We start from the raw sequence: 16,187 nt of genomic DNA, 5'->3' as shown, positions 1-16,187 counted from the left end.
AAATTTTTTTTTTTTTTTTTTAAGTTTTTTTTTTTTTTTTAAGTTTTTTGAGACAAGGTCTTGCTGTGTAGTCCCAGCTGGTTTTAAACTCAGTATTTTAGTCCAGGCTGCCCTTGAACTTGTGGTAATCCTTCTGCCTCAGCCTCCCAAGTATTGGGATAACGGGCATGCCCACCACACCTGGCTCAATAAATATTTTATTTTTATATTATTATTATTATTATTATTATTTTGGTATCAGCGATCAAACTCGGGACCTTGTACTTTTGAAGCAGGTGGCAGTGCCACTGAGCAACATTCCTGGCCCCTCAATACATACTTTAAATCTTAGGGTAAAATATATCTAACATAAAATTTACAATTTTTAAACCCCCTCTGCCCCAATAGTGGAGATTGAATCCAGGGAGTACTGAGCTGCATCCCTAGCCATTTTGTTTTGTTTTATTTTATTCTAAGGCAAGGTCTTGGCAGGTTGTCCAGGCTGGCCTTGAACTTGAGATCTTCCCACCTTAGCTTCCTGAAGAGTTGGAATTACAGGTGTGCATTATCACTCCTAGTTCATTTTAACTTTTTGTTTGACATGTCTTGTGATGTTCTAGGCTAGCCCTGAACTTACTAAGTAGCTCAGGTTAGCCTCAAACTGGTGATCTTTCTGCCTCACCCTCCTGAATGCTGGGCTCACAAGTGTGCATTGCCGCTCCTGACTTCATATTAACCATTTTTAGCTGTACAGTTCAATGACATTAAGTGCATTCACATTGTTATATTGTTGTGTAACTATAAAATCATACCTCAGCTTCCTTAGATGGCCTTTTGGATGTTTTGAGCATTCTGGACACCCCAGCTATCTGTTGATGGTCATCTGTGGTTAGAATCGGGCATGATGTGTAGGCTTCTACTATTTTATTCTTAGAAGATAATAACTTGTTTCTCTTATTTTGAAGTTATTGGAGAAAAAAAATTTGGGGGGGTATACTATAAAAATTTAAACGCCGCCTGCCTCACAAGTGCAAGGACCCAAGTTCAGTTCCCGGTACAAAAAAAAAATTAAAGACTGAGTGTGGTGGTGCATATGTAGTCCAAGTCAAGCCTGGACTACATAGTGAGTCCCTGGACTATATAGTATAACCTTGTTTTTTGTTTTTTGAGACAGGGTCTTACTGTGTAGCTGAGACTGACCTGGAACTCATTATGTAGTCCAGGCTGGTCTTGAACTCACAGCAATCCACCTGCCTCAGCCTCCTGGAGTGCTGGGATTACAGGTGTGCGCCACCACACCCGGCAGTATAACCTTGTTTTAAAACAAAACAAAATTCCATTAAAACACTTATTTCTTTTCTTGGCCTGCTTCTCATGAGCACCACTAAAACATCTTTGTCAGTTCTCCAGTTTAGGCTGCACTTGCTGTGAGTAACTTACACCTGGGGTGAGAGGAGTAGGGGATTTCTGGGGGTCTCACCTTGCCACCTTCCAGCTTTGCATGGTCTGGGAGGCCAGCAGGGTATATGGTGGAGGAGAATGAGTTTTGAGACACCCAGAAAAGAAGCTTAGTGTGAGGGGTCTTGTGCTCCTTACTTCAGAGTGGCTTATCCCTGTGGGTTTGATCTGGCATTGCCTAGTCAGTCATTACCTAAGATTGAGCTACTTACTTTAGGTACTTCCTAGGTATAGATTCTGTTGGCTTAGCTGGAACCAGAAAGCCAAGGGCTGGACACCATGATTTCGGGGCACTTTACTCTGAAGCCAAAGCCAGTGGGACATGATTAAACACACTACCTCCTGTTTCTCTAGCTGAAAAAACCTTTAGGTGCTTTCCATTATAAAATCAAAATGTAGATGTTCTCTGAGAGCAACTAGTAAAGGAGTCAACATTCATTACTTTTCTCATTTTTTTTGTCTAATCAAGAACTATTTGAGAAGAGAGATGCATAATCATTTTGATAACCAGAAATTTTATGTATGCTTTTTTTGAAGGTACATGGGAATAGGACTCTCAGCTCAAGGTGTCAACATGAACAGACTTCCTGGTGAGTCACTGTTTAAAAGAACCTTTGTTTTGCTTTTCTGCTTCATCCTGATCATTTAAAGTCATGGTGGTAACTGAGAGGCTGGGGATGACTTTGTTTGCTGTGCATCTATCTCAAGAGAGGCCATTGGGAGGAAGATCCTGAAAGGTAGCTGTTGAGCTCAGATCATGTGAGCTTCCATTCCAAAAATTGGCAAATAATTGTCACTCATGGAATTTGAACTGTTTGTTGTCAAAACCAGTTGACCTGAGCTTGATCTCACTGGGGATACGCCTCAGTAGCCCTTGCTCCCATTGGCCTTTGCTCACCTGCCTGGGACTCAGGCATATACTGGAACGCATGTATTGCCAAGCCTGGCTCCTTGGTTACTTCACCATGTTAGCGATCAAAGTCTTTATGTGGCTTCCCACATGGAACATGGTTGAGGTGATTTCTGAACAAATAGGAAATACAGTTAAGATGTCTCAGTTTGTAGCCCTAGGTTGATAACTGCTTGGCTGAATGGGAATTCTCTGGGTCCTGCTGATGGTCGTCCTCTAGCCTTCTTTCGGCTGTTTTCTGTGCAGTGGCTTAGGGTTAATACTGGACTTTACAGAGTTGTTAAGCAGAAGCTTCTACAATGAGCTGATAGTTTCCAGATTATGGTCTTGAGTCCACTTGTCTCTTGAATGGCAGAAGTAACATGATGTGAATTGCCTTGAATCCATCACAGAGGCAGGAAGAATCCTTGTGATTTGGCTTTGGTCATCTACGCATGCCTGTGACACACAGAATCCTGCTGGCACTTTCTGAGTGCTAGGTACTTATCAGGTATGTGGGGATTCAAAGATGAATTCCCCTTGATAGCTGCAGGTATGTTTGAAGGAGGGTGGCAGGAGTATGAATGCAGCCTCTGGTGTTTCAGCCAGGTGTTGAGGGCCAGTAGTTCTCCAGGTGGTTCTGGGCAGTGGGACAGTGAGGCCTGTGAGACCTCCTTGAATTGTCTTGGTGAGATGAATGATTCCCTGGGGAGAGTCAGGATGAGCCAGTTGGGGAAAGAATCTTGTATTTCCTACTAAAGGTCTGGACCTCCTTTTATGAGCAATAGAGACTGCAAGATTGTTTTGAGCATAGGTGAGATGTAATGAGATTTGTTAGTAAGCAGCTAATTACCCCTGACTTCATATGGAGGAAGGAGGAGTGGAGGAATTGAGATCTATATGTCAGGGAACTTTAGGAGCTGGTAGATTATGGCTTAAAAAAGAAAAGAAAAGAAAAAATTCCTCCCTTGCTCCAAAATATTTAATTGGAAACATTTAACCTGGAATTTATTAACTTGAGAACGTGACTCAGTGGGGAGGCTCTCTGGGTTCAAGCATCAGCACTACTTGGGGGAAAAAAATGGTTATATTTATAAATGCCTTATGAGTGTATATTGAGATAATTTAATATGTCTGGTTTGGTTGAGAAGAGGTCATTGGGAGGGGTTCTTTACTTTCAAGGATGTGGGTATAGATTACTATTTGTTTGCGAGTTTAGAAAAATTTATCAGGGAATCCTTCAGGGCCAGTTGGTCTTTTGGCAAAGACATTTTTTGAAGACTCATTGGTTTGTGTAACTTGTTTCTTGTGGCATCATTCTTTTTGTATTCTCTTAATTATCTGGTTCTCTTAAATTTGTTAGTAAAATAGCTGATTTAATATTATTGAACCTAAAAAACATCATGGTTGATACTATTAATTTAAAAAAAGAACAGAGCAGGCATGGTGGCTCATGCCTGTAACCCCAGCTCTCTGACAGGCTGAGGCAGGAGGATCCCAAGTTCAAGCCTAGCCTGGGCAATTTAGGGGACTTAGTTTTTTAAAAAATGATAATAAAATAAAACCAGCAACTGAGATCTCATCATATTTAAATGCTTTTGCACAGCAAGAGGAATCACCAAGAGAGTGAAAAGATAATCCACAGTGAGGGAAAAAATGTTTTAGCCAATTGTTTCTCAGGCAGAACTAATATCTAGAACATATAAAGAACTGAAAAAATCAGATCTTCCAAATTTAAAGACCCAATCCAAAAATGGGCATCTGAGATGAATATGCACTCCTCAGATGAAGAAATACAAACAGCAAATACATATATAAAAAAAATGTTCAACATCACTGGTCATTCGAGAGATGTAAATTAATGCAATGCTGAGATTCCATTTCACTCCAGAAAGAATAGCTATTGTTAAGAAATCAGCCAGGCAGGTGATTTAGCTCAGTGGTTCTGGTGCCTGCCTTGCAAATGCAAGGACCCAATTTCAAGTCCTGGTACCAAAAAAAGAAAGAAAAGAAATCAACCAACAACAGGCTAGGGATTTAGCTCAGTGGTACCACACCTGCCTTGCAAGTGCAAAATCCTGAGTTCCATCCCCAGTACCACAAAAAAGAAAGAAAAGAAAAGAAAACCAACAACAAATGATGTCAGGTGTGGGGGCGGAAAGGAACCCTTCTCCACTGTTGGTGGGAGTATAGATTGGTACAACCACTGTGGAAATCAGTATGGAAATTCCTGAAAAAAACTAGAATTAGAGGTCTCATTTGACCCAGCTATTCCCCTCCTGGATATCTTCCTGAAAGAACTAAAAGCATCATACCACAGTGATATATGCATTCCCATGTTTATAGTTTGTAATAACTAAATCTTGGAAACAGTCCCAATGCCCATCAACCGATGAGTAGATAAAAAAGTTGTGGTTTTTGCTACAATGGAGTACTACTCAGCCATAAAGAAGGATAAACGAGACATTTCTAGGTAATGGATGCACCGTGAGATCATACTCAAGTGAAATAAAGTATAAATAAGGACTCAAATGAATAATAGATATTGTGAAATAGGAAGAAATTGTTCAAAAGGAAAGAGGAACTAGGGGGAAAGGAAGGAAAGGGGAAAAAAATGAGAAAAGGATAAAGTAGAAACAACTTTTTTTTCCATGAAGTTTATCGGTACATTTTAGGACTACAATGCATTCATCATTGGGAACTTGTACCTTTGCACGATGTATCTTGGTTCTTATTTTTTTTCCATTCCTGTGCCCTCCCTTCAAATCCTCCACCCCTCCATATTTACAAAGACTTTGGGAAACAAAGCTTTGTAAATAAGGAGGGGAAGAGGGTTTGAAGGGAGGGGAGAGAAAAGGAAAAAAAAGAGGAATCAAATGTATCATGTACAGGTAGAAATTCCCTGATAAATGTAATCATTATGTATATCTAAAATGTACCAATAAACTTAGCTTAAAAATTAAATAAAATTTGTTAAATATACAAAAAAAAAAAAAAGAAAAAGAAAACAGCCCTAAACAAATAAATTTAGGGACTTAGTAAGACCCTATCTCAAAATAAAAAAACAAAAAACATCTGGAGATGTAGCTCAGTTTGAAGACCATTCACTCATCAATGCACAAAAGGGAAAAAACCAGTTACTGTTGTCAGTCTCTTCTTTTCTTTTTTTTCTTTTTTCTTTTTTGTACTGGGGAAGCCCTTGCACTTTCGAGGCAGACGGCAGATCCACTGAGCCAAGGCCCCACCCGTCAATCTCTTTTCTTAATTTTTTTTATTGAACTGTAAGTTATATACTATAAATATCTCCCTTTAAACAATTTAGTGACTTTAATTTATTCTGCAACAATAACCACTATTAATTTTTGCACATTTTGTCATCCCAAAGAGAAACCTCATACCCATTAATAGTCATGCCCAACCCTTCCTTCCTTTGGCCCCTGGAAACCAAATAACTTATCGTTCCCTTGGATCTGATTAGTCAGTTCATGTCATTAGAGTCATATAGTATGTGGCCTTTGTGACTGTCTTCCTTCACTTAGCATGTTTTCATGATTCATCCAAGTTGTATAATATATCAGAACTTTCCTCCTTTATGGTCAAATAATATCCAGTTGTATGGATATATCCTATTTTATTTATCCATGTATCAGTTGATGGATATTTGAGTTATATCTATCTTGTTTTTGTTGTTGTTTGTTTGTATTACAGGCTGGCCTTGAACTTGCTATGTAGACTTGCAGCAATCTTTTTGCCTCAGTCTCCTGAGTGCTGGGATTACAGGCATGCACCACCATACCTGGCATTAAAAAAAAAAAAAATCATTTTGGGATAGGGTTTCATTTAGTTGTCCAAACTGGCCTTGAACTTTCAGCTGGGATTATAGGTATGTGCTACTGTGCCTGGCTTTGACATTTTAGCCAAGTTCTTCTTTGTTTCTCATGGATTTTGATATACCATTTTAGTTTTTCATTTTAAGTTATTTATTACTTTTTTTTATTCTGGATATTTTGCTGACATAGGTTGAGTGTATTGAAGAGTGTAAACTGTTCCGTAATTTTCACACAGTTGGACACTTAGTACCAATATATAGTCCAGTGCAGACTTTGTAAAATATGCATATACAGGGCTTGTTCCTGATCTGTCATACAATTTCCTATACATTTGGGTTTTTTGTTCATTTTATATTTTATTGATTTATTACCAGAGGGCAAAAAGAATCTTGAATGGATGGTGAGCCATAGGCTTTGAATTGGAAGATTTGAGCAGCCATGGGACTAATAGCTAGTGCTAGGCTGGGGAGATTGTGGGTAGGTTCAGGTAAGAGTGACTGAGCAGTGAGCAAAGGACTCTGACTGGAGCCTAGTGAAGGTGGTGCTGTTCAGTGTGGGGTCCTTGGGCTGGGAGAGGGAAGCTATTGTTGGTGGGCATAGACATGAACTCCTGGCATTCCTGGCTTCCCACAGGGAATGGGGCTAGAACATGGCCGATGGTTCCCAGAATAGGGCAGTAGGAAGCCTGCTGAACTTCCTCCTTTGCTTTTTTCCTGTGCCCATGGAAACTGGGCAGCAGGGAGTGGGACTTTCTGGATCACTACTGCACTGCTCTGGAAGGCCAGAGGCCTGTGTAACCAACTTGGCTTCTTTGGCAGGACATGGGTCCTGTTGTGCCCATGTTTGTAATGTGACACAGTCCTGTTGGCCTTGAGTAGGCATCTGTCAGTCCGCAGTGTGTTTGAGGATGAAGGATCAAAATCACATTGTGTTTATTAAAGAAGGTTTGCATTCCACAGGAGCATTTGGACATATCTCATGGTCTCAGAGCTGGAGTTCACACTGATTTTTGTCTTTATTTTTTCTTGCCTGACAGTTATTGGCTTTGTGTTATAATGTTTAGCAAGTTGGCAGTTGCCCTCTTGGCTACCAAGAAGAAAATTTAGGCAGGAAGGATGAACACAGCCACTGTTTTTAGTATTTTCTTTTGTACATTGAAGAAATGGTCAGGGATGGAGATTTAACTCAGTGGTTCCGACTCCTGCCTCACAAGTGCAAGGACCTGAGTTCGATCCTCGGTACTGGGAAAAAAAAAAAAGAAATGGTCTGTGAAATGGGCTTCTTTTTTGCTTAGGTCATGATATCTCTGACTGGGAGTTTCTGTCACACCACCTTGAGTATCTCCCCTCCAGGATGCATACTTTCCTCTCTCTCTCTCTCTCTCTCTCTCTCTTTTTTTTTTTTTTGGTACCAGGGATTGAACTCGGGTCCTTGTGCTTGCAAGGCAGGCAGCGGCACCACTGAGCTAAATCCCTGGCCCTTCCCCTCATCTTTTACCAGTAGTGTTGAGCATGTCATTGGATGCCACTCCTGAGTATTGCACTGTTGGAATTTGCAGACCCACACTGTTACTTTTCCTGGGCTGTTTAAAAAGAAGTAGAGGGCTGGGAATTTAGCTCAGTGGTGATGCTGCCTGCCTTGCAAGCACAAGGATCTGAGTTCAATCCCTAGTATCAAAAAAAAAAAAAAAAAAAAAAAAAGTAGAGACCAGAGGCACATAGTGTGTGGGGTGGAGAGAGGGGCAAGGCTGAAGAACAGCAACTGCTGGGTGGAGGGATTGCACTTGTCCCTTGGAGATGTGTGTCTGCTCAAGTTGCAGAGGCAACCCTTTCTTTCCAGGCTTTTTCATTAGCTAGTCTGGTTCCTAGCAGATGACAAGGGCCCTTTGTGCCCTTATCTTCAAGTCACCTGTAGCTGGATATATGGATTATGTCCTGCATAGAGGAAGGACTGGGGGAGCTGGTGTGTATCCAGGTATCAGTGAGGAGCCACAGGCGAGTACTGTACAAGAAGTCAGCAAGTGTAAGAACTGAGACTTGGGGACACACCAAGCCTTCGGGCTGATTGTGGGAGGGAAATGCCCAGGAGACATCCCTCCTCTCCTGTCCTGGCAGCCAGCCTGGATTGCTAGGTGGGGACCTGTGTTAGGCTGCTGCTTCAGCATTCATTCTAATTGATGGCAACACCCTTTCATTTTTGAGGAAGCCACTAGAATGTAAAGAATCACCCTTGGTCCTCAGCCAAAGAGACTCTAAGGTGAGCCCTGTTGCAGATTACGCCTGTTGGGGCAGGCAGATCCTCTCTCCTTGGAGGTTGGTCTACTGTGCACCCTGTTTTCGTTGGCAGTAGCAGCATTGATGGCTCTATGATGGCTCCTTGTGCTGTGGAGCTTCTGGAGAACCGTTACCAGGTAGCTCTTTTCTCCCTGGAGAACTTGGAAGGCTATTCTCTGGCACCATCACAATAGTGGGTTGACAGAGCATGTTTCTTGGCACCCAGGTAATTTTCTCCTTCCTTTTGGAACTGCTTGTGACTGAGTGCTCCTGTATTTAAGGCTCTGTCTGTGCTGGATGCCTTACAACATATCATCTCATTTCATCATAACAATGATGGCCCTATTCGCTTATTATGTATCTATGTACCTGTGTGTCAGCACAAGGTAAACAGACATAGTCCCTGTCCCTGTGAACTTTGCCTAGTAAAGGAGAAATATACTTAGATGATAACCCTGTGTTGTGTGGCCCTTTGCACTTCATTCAGTGTCTTGAAGGGACTGCACAGGTGCTATGACAGGGTGCTAGATTTACACTTTCCTGAGGGAGTGACATTCAGGTTGGGATCTGAATGACGAGGAGTCAGGCCAGTAGTGGTGGGGTGGAGAGAGGAAGAAGTTCTAGGTAGAGTGAGGAGCATTGTGAAGGAAATGGAAAGGAACCAATTGCTGAGGGGCTGAATACAGGCCAGTGGGGCTGGTCTTTATGGCGAGCAAGGCCCAGTGAGGAGTGTGGGTTGCCCTAGGTATTTTGGGGACCTATTTGAGGGGTTTAGGCAGGATCTTGCCATAATACAGGTCCAAAGGGCAGGAGTAGGTGCAAGGGAGCCAGTTAGGACCTGTCTTGGTGGCCCAGAAGAGTGTGGAGTATCTTGGACTGGAGAGGTAAGGAGGAGAGGGTGGGATTGACAAGCCATTTGGGAGGTAATTAGCTGGTCTTTGTGTTTTCAGAGTAGTGAATGATGGGACTACAGGTTATTCCTGGTATGCCTCCAGAGTTGCTGACCATTTGTTTAAAGAATCTTTTGGTTAATCAAATGGCCCAGTGATGGTAATTTTGATGCTGAATATCATGTTATTATGAGCAAGTGGGAGAGCATAGTTGAGCAACCCTTGTCTGAGTTGGTCCAAGAAAAAGGTTAATTCAGAAAGTCCAGCCTTGGCCTTCCCAGCTGCTGCTGTCAAGTAGCTAATCTTTGGGGTGGTTCATTTTGTTTTGTTTTTTGTGATGCTAGGGATTGAATCTAGGGCCTTTACACTGAACTACATCCCTAGCCCTTTCTTTATTTTTGAGACAGAGTTTCACTGAGTTGCCAGGGCTGGAGTTGGACCTTGGGATCCTGTTTCAGTCTCCACACCACCATACTCGGCTGGTCTTTTAGTTCTTAATCTTGCTTCTTGTGATGGAAGAAGGGCCCAGGTGTGAAACAAACCCTTTTCTTGATCACATTGAATGTTTGAATCCAACCAGAAATGATGCCAGACTGGCCTGAGAGCTTCCTCTCCTTTCTGACGTAAGTGCTTCTTGATTGTAGAGAATCATCTCTCCCCTTGCATCCTCTACCCCATCTACTTGTGTCTCTGGTTCTTTTGGGTCTAGCTCCTGATTGCAGTGCGTAGTAGCTGAGTGAAGTGTTCGGAGGTGGTGGTGGCGGTACTTTCTTGAGGAACCTAGAGGACTCCCATATGGCTATGAGTGGTTGGCTGGGCTTGGCCAAGCCTTAAAAGGGAGTGAAAGGGCAGCTAGGTGACCCTTCTGGCAGGAAAACCCAACTCCATGATTCCATTCTACCTTTGAGATCATCCCTTCCAGAAACCTCACTTCTTTGCTTAAGGTCCAGGAGATACCGTAGTGAACCTACTTGCCCAAAGCTGAGGTTATTTTTCCTCCAAAGAGCAAGTCCTCAAGCATTTTTTATCTCTGCTGACTGTCATTGTCCCCTTGGTCCCTAAAAGGGCTCTTCAGAGCAATGTTCACGACCTCTTCCTCCTCATCCCATGATTCTGCTGCTCTCTTTAATCTTCCCTTCTCTTCATCCCTCCTCCATTGCCTCTCCATTGGGCTGTTTCCCTGGCCTCCTGATTACTGTCACCACATCAGGCTGTTGCTTACTATTCTGTATGCACTATGGCTTGCACCTGCTTTGGGCCTCTGACTCCTCTGCTCAGAGGACTTGGTCTCCTGCTTAGCCTCATCTCCAGCCATCTCTGCCCCCTGCACATACTGCATACTAGCATGGCTGTGTGGGCCCCAAACATGCTGTTGACATTCCCCACTCTAGCACTTGGCAGAAGCCATGCTTGTCCTGAGAATGCCCTTCTTCCTGAACTCCCAGTGCAACCTTGCTGGACCCTTCAGCCCTGACTATTTCTGTGATGACATTTGCCACCCTGCTTGTCTGGCTCTTTCTTTTCCTGTGGTACTGAGGATTAAATTGAGTATCATACTTACTAGGCAAGTACTCTGCCATTGAACCACACCCCTCAGACTTTTTGTGACTCACGCTTACCCAGCTATGTCCTCACTGCATTTGTGCTCCTAGGGACTCAGACCACATCTTTGGGGGGGGTACAGGGGATCGAACTCAAGATCTTGTGCTTGCAAGGCAAGTGGTGGAACCACTAAGCTAAATCTCTGGCCCCTCAGACCACATCTTTTTATCACTACGTCCTCCAAAATGAGCATAGTGCCTGCATGATGCACTTGGGCTTTGGGATGAGGCTGTTCCTGCATTTTGCTGTCCTTTCCCTCAACACGATAGGCTTCAGTCAGCTAACTGTGGTTATGGAACCAGTCTTGAATCAGTCCTGTTGGCTTGCAGTCTGTCTCCAGGTGGGAGAAACCTTCATTTGGAGTTCTGCCTCGTCCCACTGCCCTAAATCTTCTGGCACTGACTGTATAGGGCTCTGCCATCCCCTTCTGTCTGTAAGAGGAGTATCAATTCCCTGATCTGTATGTCCAGGCTTAGTGTTGTTGAATCAAAAGCTGGCTTACATTTGGTCATGTGGGAAACAGATCTCGAAGACAGTGGTTGACTTCTGAGGCAGTACAGCTTGGTGGTAAGAACATGGACTCTGGAGCCACCTTATCTACAGCATCCTGGCAGCTGTGTTACCTAGAGTGGTTTCTTAACTGCCCCGTGCCTCAGTTTCCCCATCTGTAAAGTGGGAGTATTAGTATATAACTTATATCTAGGGAAGTTATGCAAATTAAATGAGGTAATTCCCATAAAGGGCTTCAGTAGTGCCAGACACAAAAAAGGGTGCATAAATACTAGCTATTGTTATGTATTATTGGGCAAAGTTAGTTTTTCTACCTGGAAAAGGAAGTGCCTATACGCATGAAGTTCTTTTATGAATGTTTGCATATTCAAGTGGAGTTAGCTGTTACTGAAACCACATTTTCCCTTAAATGTTTGTGTTTTCTTTGAGTAGGCATATATAATCTGTGCTGCAGGAATTGAGTTATTGGAAGAAGATTGCAGAGCAGGTAGGATGTTGATATTTTAGTGCTTTCTTGTTGGTCATAATGGCTCAGCAGGGACATTTTGCCTCTAGTGCTCTCGGGCAGAGGCCAGGCATTCTGGGGTCTCACTGGGGGACACGGTGACAGAATTGCCTCACCCATGAGGCTGTGCTACTCAAACTTTGTTGGGCATGTCTTAGCTTGTACAGTCGTTTCTGTTGCAAGATGTGGAAGTTTTGATGTTTACCTTTCATAAAATGTTCTTTAGCCTCTAAGTCTGAAACTAAGGAAGAGGTGTGGCCCCAAAATAGGACTGTCAGAATGCTTGGCTAATGACTTGGAATCAGGGCAGGATGATCCGCAGGCAGGTGAGTGCCCACAACCTAACCTTTGCCTTGCTGAGCTGTCAGGGAAGAGCAGGCACTGACATCCCTGAATTGCGGAAGCGAGGAGAGAAAAGGCTGTGGATAGAGAGTGGGATTTGGGTTTATCCTAAGCTCAGGTGCTTTGAGGGAAAAACAAAGAAGAAGCTTGCTTCTGTGTCCTGTGCCTCAGATAGAGCCAAGGAGGTGGACTGTGTTGATAGGAGACCCATTGCATTAGAACCAGGTATCTGGTATTGTCCTCCTTGCTTTTTCTGTGGCAAGGCAGCTGTTTTGTGATGTGGCATATGTTACCTTGATTACTATAGCCCCTTAAGGAGAATCCAGACTCACTGAGGCATACTTTGCTTGACTGAAACTGTTGGAGAGGATGAGCTGGTCGTTGGGAGTGTGGGATATACCCCCTGAAGCAGGTGGTGCTCAGCATCCAGGCTGTAGTGGCCTGGAGAGGGAGGGGCATGGGGGTGGAATTGTCTACTTTCCTTTCCACAGCTTGATCTTGATCAGGTGAACATCTTTCCTCCCCCTAGAGCCTACCACCAGGCCTACTCTGAATAGGCTGTTAGAAGCATAGGTCCAGCTTCTGCTTCTGTTATTTGGACCATGTTCTGCAAACAGTTGATATGTCACATCTGCACATGCCATAGGAGAGGAACCACTGATAGCAGAGATCAGAACAAAATACTAGGCATCCATTGCAGATCCATGAGACAGGCAGAGGCTAGTCCTTGCCAGTTTGACAAGCACTGGCATTAAATAACAGGGTGTTCCTTCCTCTTACTCTGCTAAGGGTGCAACACCTGTGGTGAATGATGTCTGCCTAGAGCAAATACCAATAGCAGGTGGCTTTGTGCCTCAGATGTCTTGGAGATTATTAGCATGTAGGTAGGTTTCTGGTAGTCTGGAAATGCTGTTTGTCTCTTCCTGCCAAACAGGGACTATGTCCTGTTTGGACATGTGGGCTAGGACCCATGTAGGTGGACTCATTGGTGATGGTTCCCACCATGTCCACTATTAACCACCACCTCTCTCTGGAGATCTTTCACCTCAGGATTTACAGTGCTTCAGAAAGGTCTATCAGAGGGCTCCTTAGGCCCTTTGAGAGGGAAGCCATGCTTCTACCCACCTGAGTGAGTCAAACCATTAGCCCTCAGTGGGCTTTTGGGTGTCCCTCCTCTTGACTCTTATCAAAACACTGGGGAACAGGCTCTGGTATGATTGTAGGTTGTCTAAGTCCTCCCATGCCAGTACCTCATTAAGTGAAGGAGCTAAATGGTGTTGCCCAGTGGTTCAGTCCTGTAGGGTTCCTCGAGGCAGCCCTGCCTAGAAAATGGATCAGCCAATCTCTGAAGCTGCTCAACAGCTGCCCAGGACAAGGCTGTGGGAAGAAGTTGAGGTTGTGTGCCTGGTACTACCTTTCTCATTCTGTCCCTTCTCTGTCTGAGATATCCTTGGAAGATACTGTAGGTGGGAGTGGAAGAGTAGATGCCCAGAGGTCTTGGCACTCTAACAACAGGTTCTACAGGGCAATCCAGAACTCAGGGTGGTTTGGCAGTTGGGCCCCAGGGGCAGGGAGCTGGTCAGAACTCCTGGGTGGTTCACGTGATAGTTAAAGGTGTCACGCATTATGTGGAGGAGATTGTTTTGTGGTGTTTTGTTTTGTTTTTTGGTTTTTTGAGACAGGGTCTCACTATGTAGTTGAGACTGACCTGGAACTCACTATGTAGTCCAGGCTGGTCTCAAACTCACAGCGATCCTCCTGCCTCAGCCTCCCGAGTGCTGGGATTACAGGCGTGCCACGCCCTGCTTGAGGAGATTGTTTTGTGAAAGAGGCACTCTTCTTCCTTGTTGCTGTACTCTGACCTAGCAGTACCCTTGGTCCTGTGGCCAGCCAAGCCCATATTCCTTTTCCTTTTTTTTTGTACTGGGGATTGAACTCAGGTCCTTGGGCTTGCAAGGCAGGCCACCGAACCACTGAGCTAAATGCCCGGCCCATATTCCTTTTCCAAAGGGCTCTTCTCTTACCTGCAGGAGGAAGCCTGTGTCACTACAGTGTTCTGAGGGTACTCGGCAGCCTTTTGAAGTAAGACAACTCAGTCAGACCTGGAAATTTTCCTGGGCATGGGGCTTATTTGTCTATAGCATTTTCTTCCTCCAAATGCCATCTCTAAGCTCTCTATATGCAGAAGAAAAATTCTAGATTTAGGATTGTCTTTCAAGCCAGGTGGAGTAGTTCCCACCTGTAATATCAGATACTGAGGAGGCTGAGGCAGGAGGATCATTTGAATTTAGGAGTTTGAGATCAGACCAAGCAATACAGGGAGACCATATCTCAATAAGGCAGGAGGGGATGGAAGAAGAGTGAGATTAATAGACAGGCTGTATTTTTCAGAGTCCTTTGACTTTAGGTCCTTTGAGATAGTAAGAAATTTCACTGATAGCAGAAAGGCCAGTTCTAAAGCCTGAGTCTGTCCATCTCTGAAAACAGATTCTTAAGTATGCCCTGGTGAGGCTGGGGACACGGTAGGCTGGTGTAGAGCAGGGACCATTTACTGCTGAAAGCCTTGCTTTCTCAGTGATAGACCCATATCTAGGGAGCCTGGCAATGGTTGTTAACAAGCTTGGGTTTCTTGTAAGGAAGGGTTTAGTGCCTGTGCATCTCTCAGGATCCAGTGATACACACAAAGCTACAAGTTCCTACATTTCCAGGGGTCACCCATCCACTGACCCATCCCATATGTTCAAAAGGAACATTTTGAGAGTGGAGCAGGCGTGGTAGTACAGAGCTAATCCCAGTACTGTGGAAGGCTGGGGCATGAGGATCACAATCAAGCACAGTTTAGGCAACTTAGTAAGAGATACCTTCTCCAAGTAAAAGGAGAGAGGTAAGGGGATTACTGAGGATGAGTTTAGTGCAAAGCCCCTGGGTTCAGTCTTCAGGGTTTTGGTTTATTTGCTAGTTGATTTTTGAGACAGGGTCTCACTCTGTATGTAGTTCAGGCTGCCCTTGAACTCACTATGTAGCCCAGGTTAGCTTTGAACTCATAGCAGTCCTCTTGCCTTGGCCTTCCAAGTGCTGGGATTGCAGATGTACACCACTACACCTGGCCTCAATCTCTAAAATTGAAAACAAAACACAAAAAACCACCTCAGTGGGGAATGAGGACAAAAACCAAACATATCTCTAGAAGAGAGATACCAAGTCCTAGGAACCAAGGTTGTGCCTCAGTTCTTCAGGATAGTGCTAATCTGTAGCCTGGTTCAGGGTGGATAACAGACCCAGTTTGTTGTTTTAGAGGGCCTGGGGTACAGGCATATAGCTCTGCTAGAAGAGCCAGATGCCATCTGAGCCTTGCCCTAGCCACCCATAATTGGACCTACCTGGCTGCCCAGGGGTTCTACTGATCATCAAAAAGTACACAGATAGAGCCTGGGGAAGGCCCCTTTCTTTGTAGATGCTGGCTGTATTGTCCTTCACCCTGCCTATGGCTTCAAGTTTTCGCTTGGGCTCTGTCTCAGTAGACGGCTTTGGAGCATGTGGGGAGGTACACCCCACCTGGTGTCAGCCCGTGGTATCAGTGACTACTGGAGCAACAGCCTTTTCATCTGTCCTCTGTACTTTACCGTGGTTTCCATGCAAAGCCACCATGAAGAGAAGACCCTGTACTCAGTGCACCACTTCCCCTTCCTACATGCACTGGGAGAGACACAGCTTTTGGGGGTTGCCTTGATCCTGTTCATTGGCCCAGTAGTCTAAAAGCTTAGGGTAACAGCCATGGGAGTTCCATGACGGTAAATCTCTGCTACCCCACAGCATTTAGTGAATGAAAAAAAAAATCTGTTTTGCTTTCCCATTATCCATTGTTGAGCTACTCCAGGCTCATCTCTCTCTCTCTCTCTCTCTCTCTCT

General features: G+C 44.2%; 1 protein-coding gene across 1 annotated transcript in view; it reads left to right on the top strand.

Annotated features, from left to right (window-relative positions):
• Ranbp10 (RAN binding protein 10) overlaps window positions 1-16,187 on the top strand; it is a 69,019-nt gene that overhangs the window by 23,405 nt on the left and 29,427 nt on the right. Inside the window, exon 3 of the mRNA XM_010612272.2 lies at window positions 1,975-2,027. Coding sequence (XP_010610574.1) covers window positions 1,975-2,027 — 53 coding nt within the window. The remainder of the gene's footprint in view (window positions 1-1,974; window positions 2,028-16,187) is intronic.

This window comes from Fukomys damarensis, unplaced genomic scaffold (genome assembly GCF_012274545.1).
Source record: "Fukomys damarensis isolate Sample0158 unplaced genomic scaffold, DMR_v1.0_HiC HiC_scaffold_32, whole genome shotgun sequence".
Classification (NCBI taxonomy): Eukaryota; Metazoa; Chordata; class Mammalia; order Rodentia; family Bathyergidae; genus Fukomys; species Fukomys damarensis.
The sequence above is the reverse complement of the archived record's forward strand: the minus strand, read 5'-3'. Positions and strand labels throughout refer to the sequence as shown.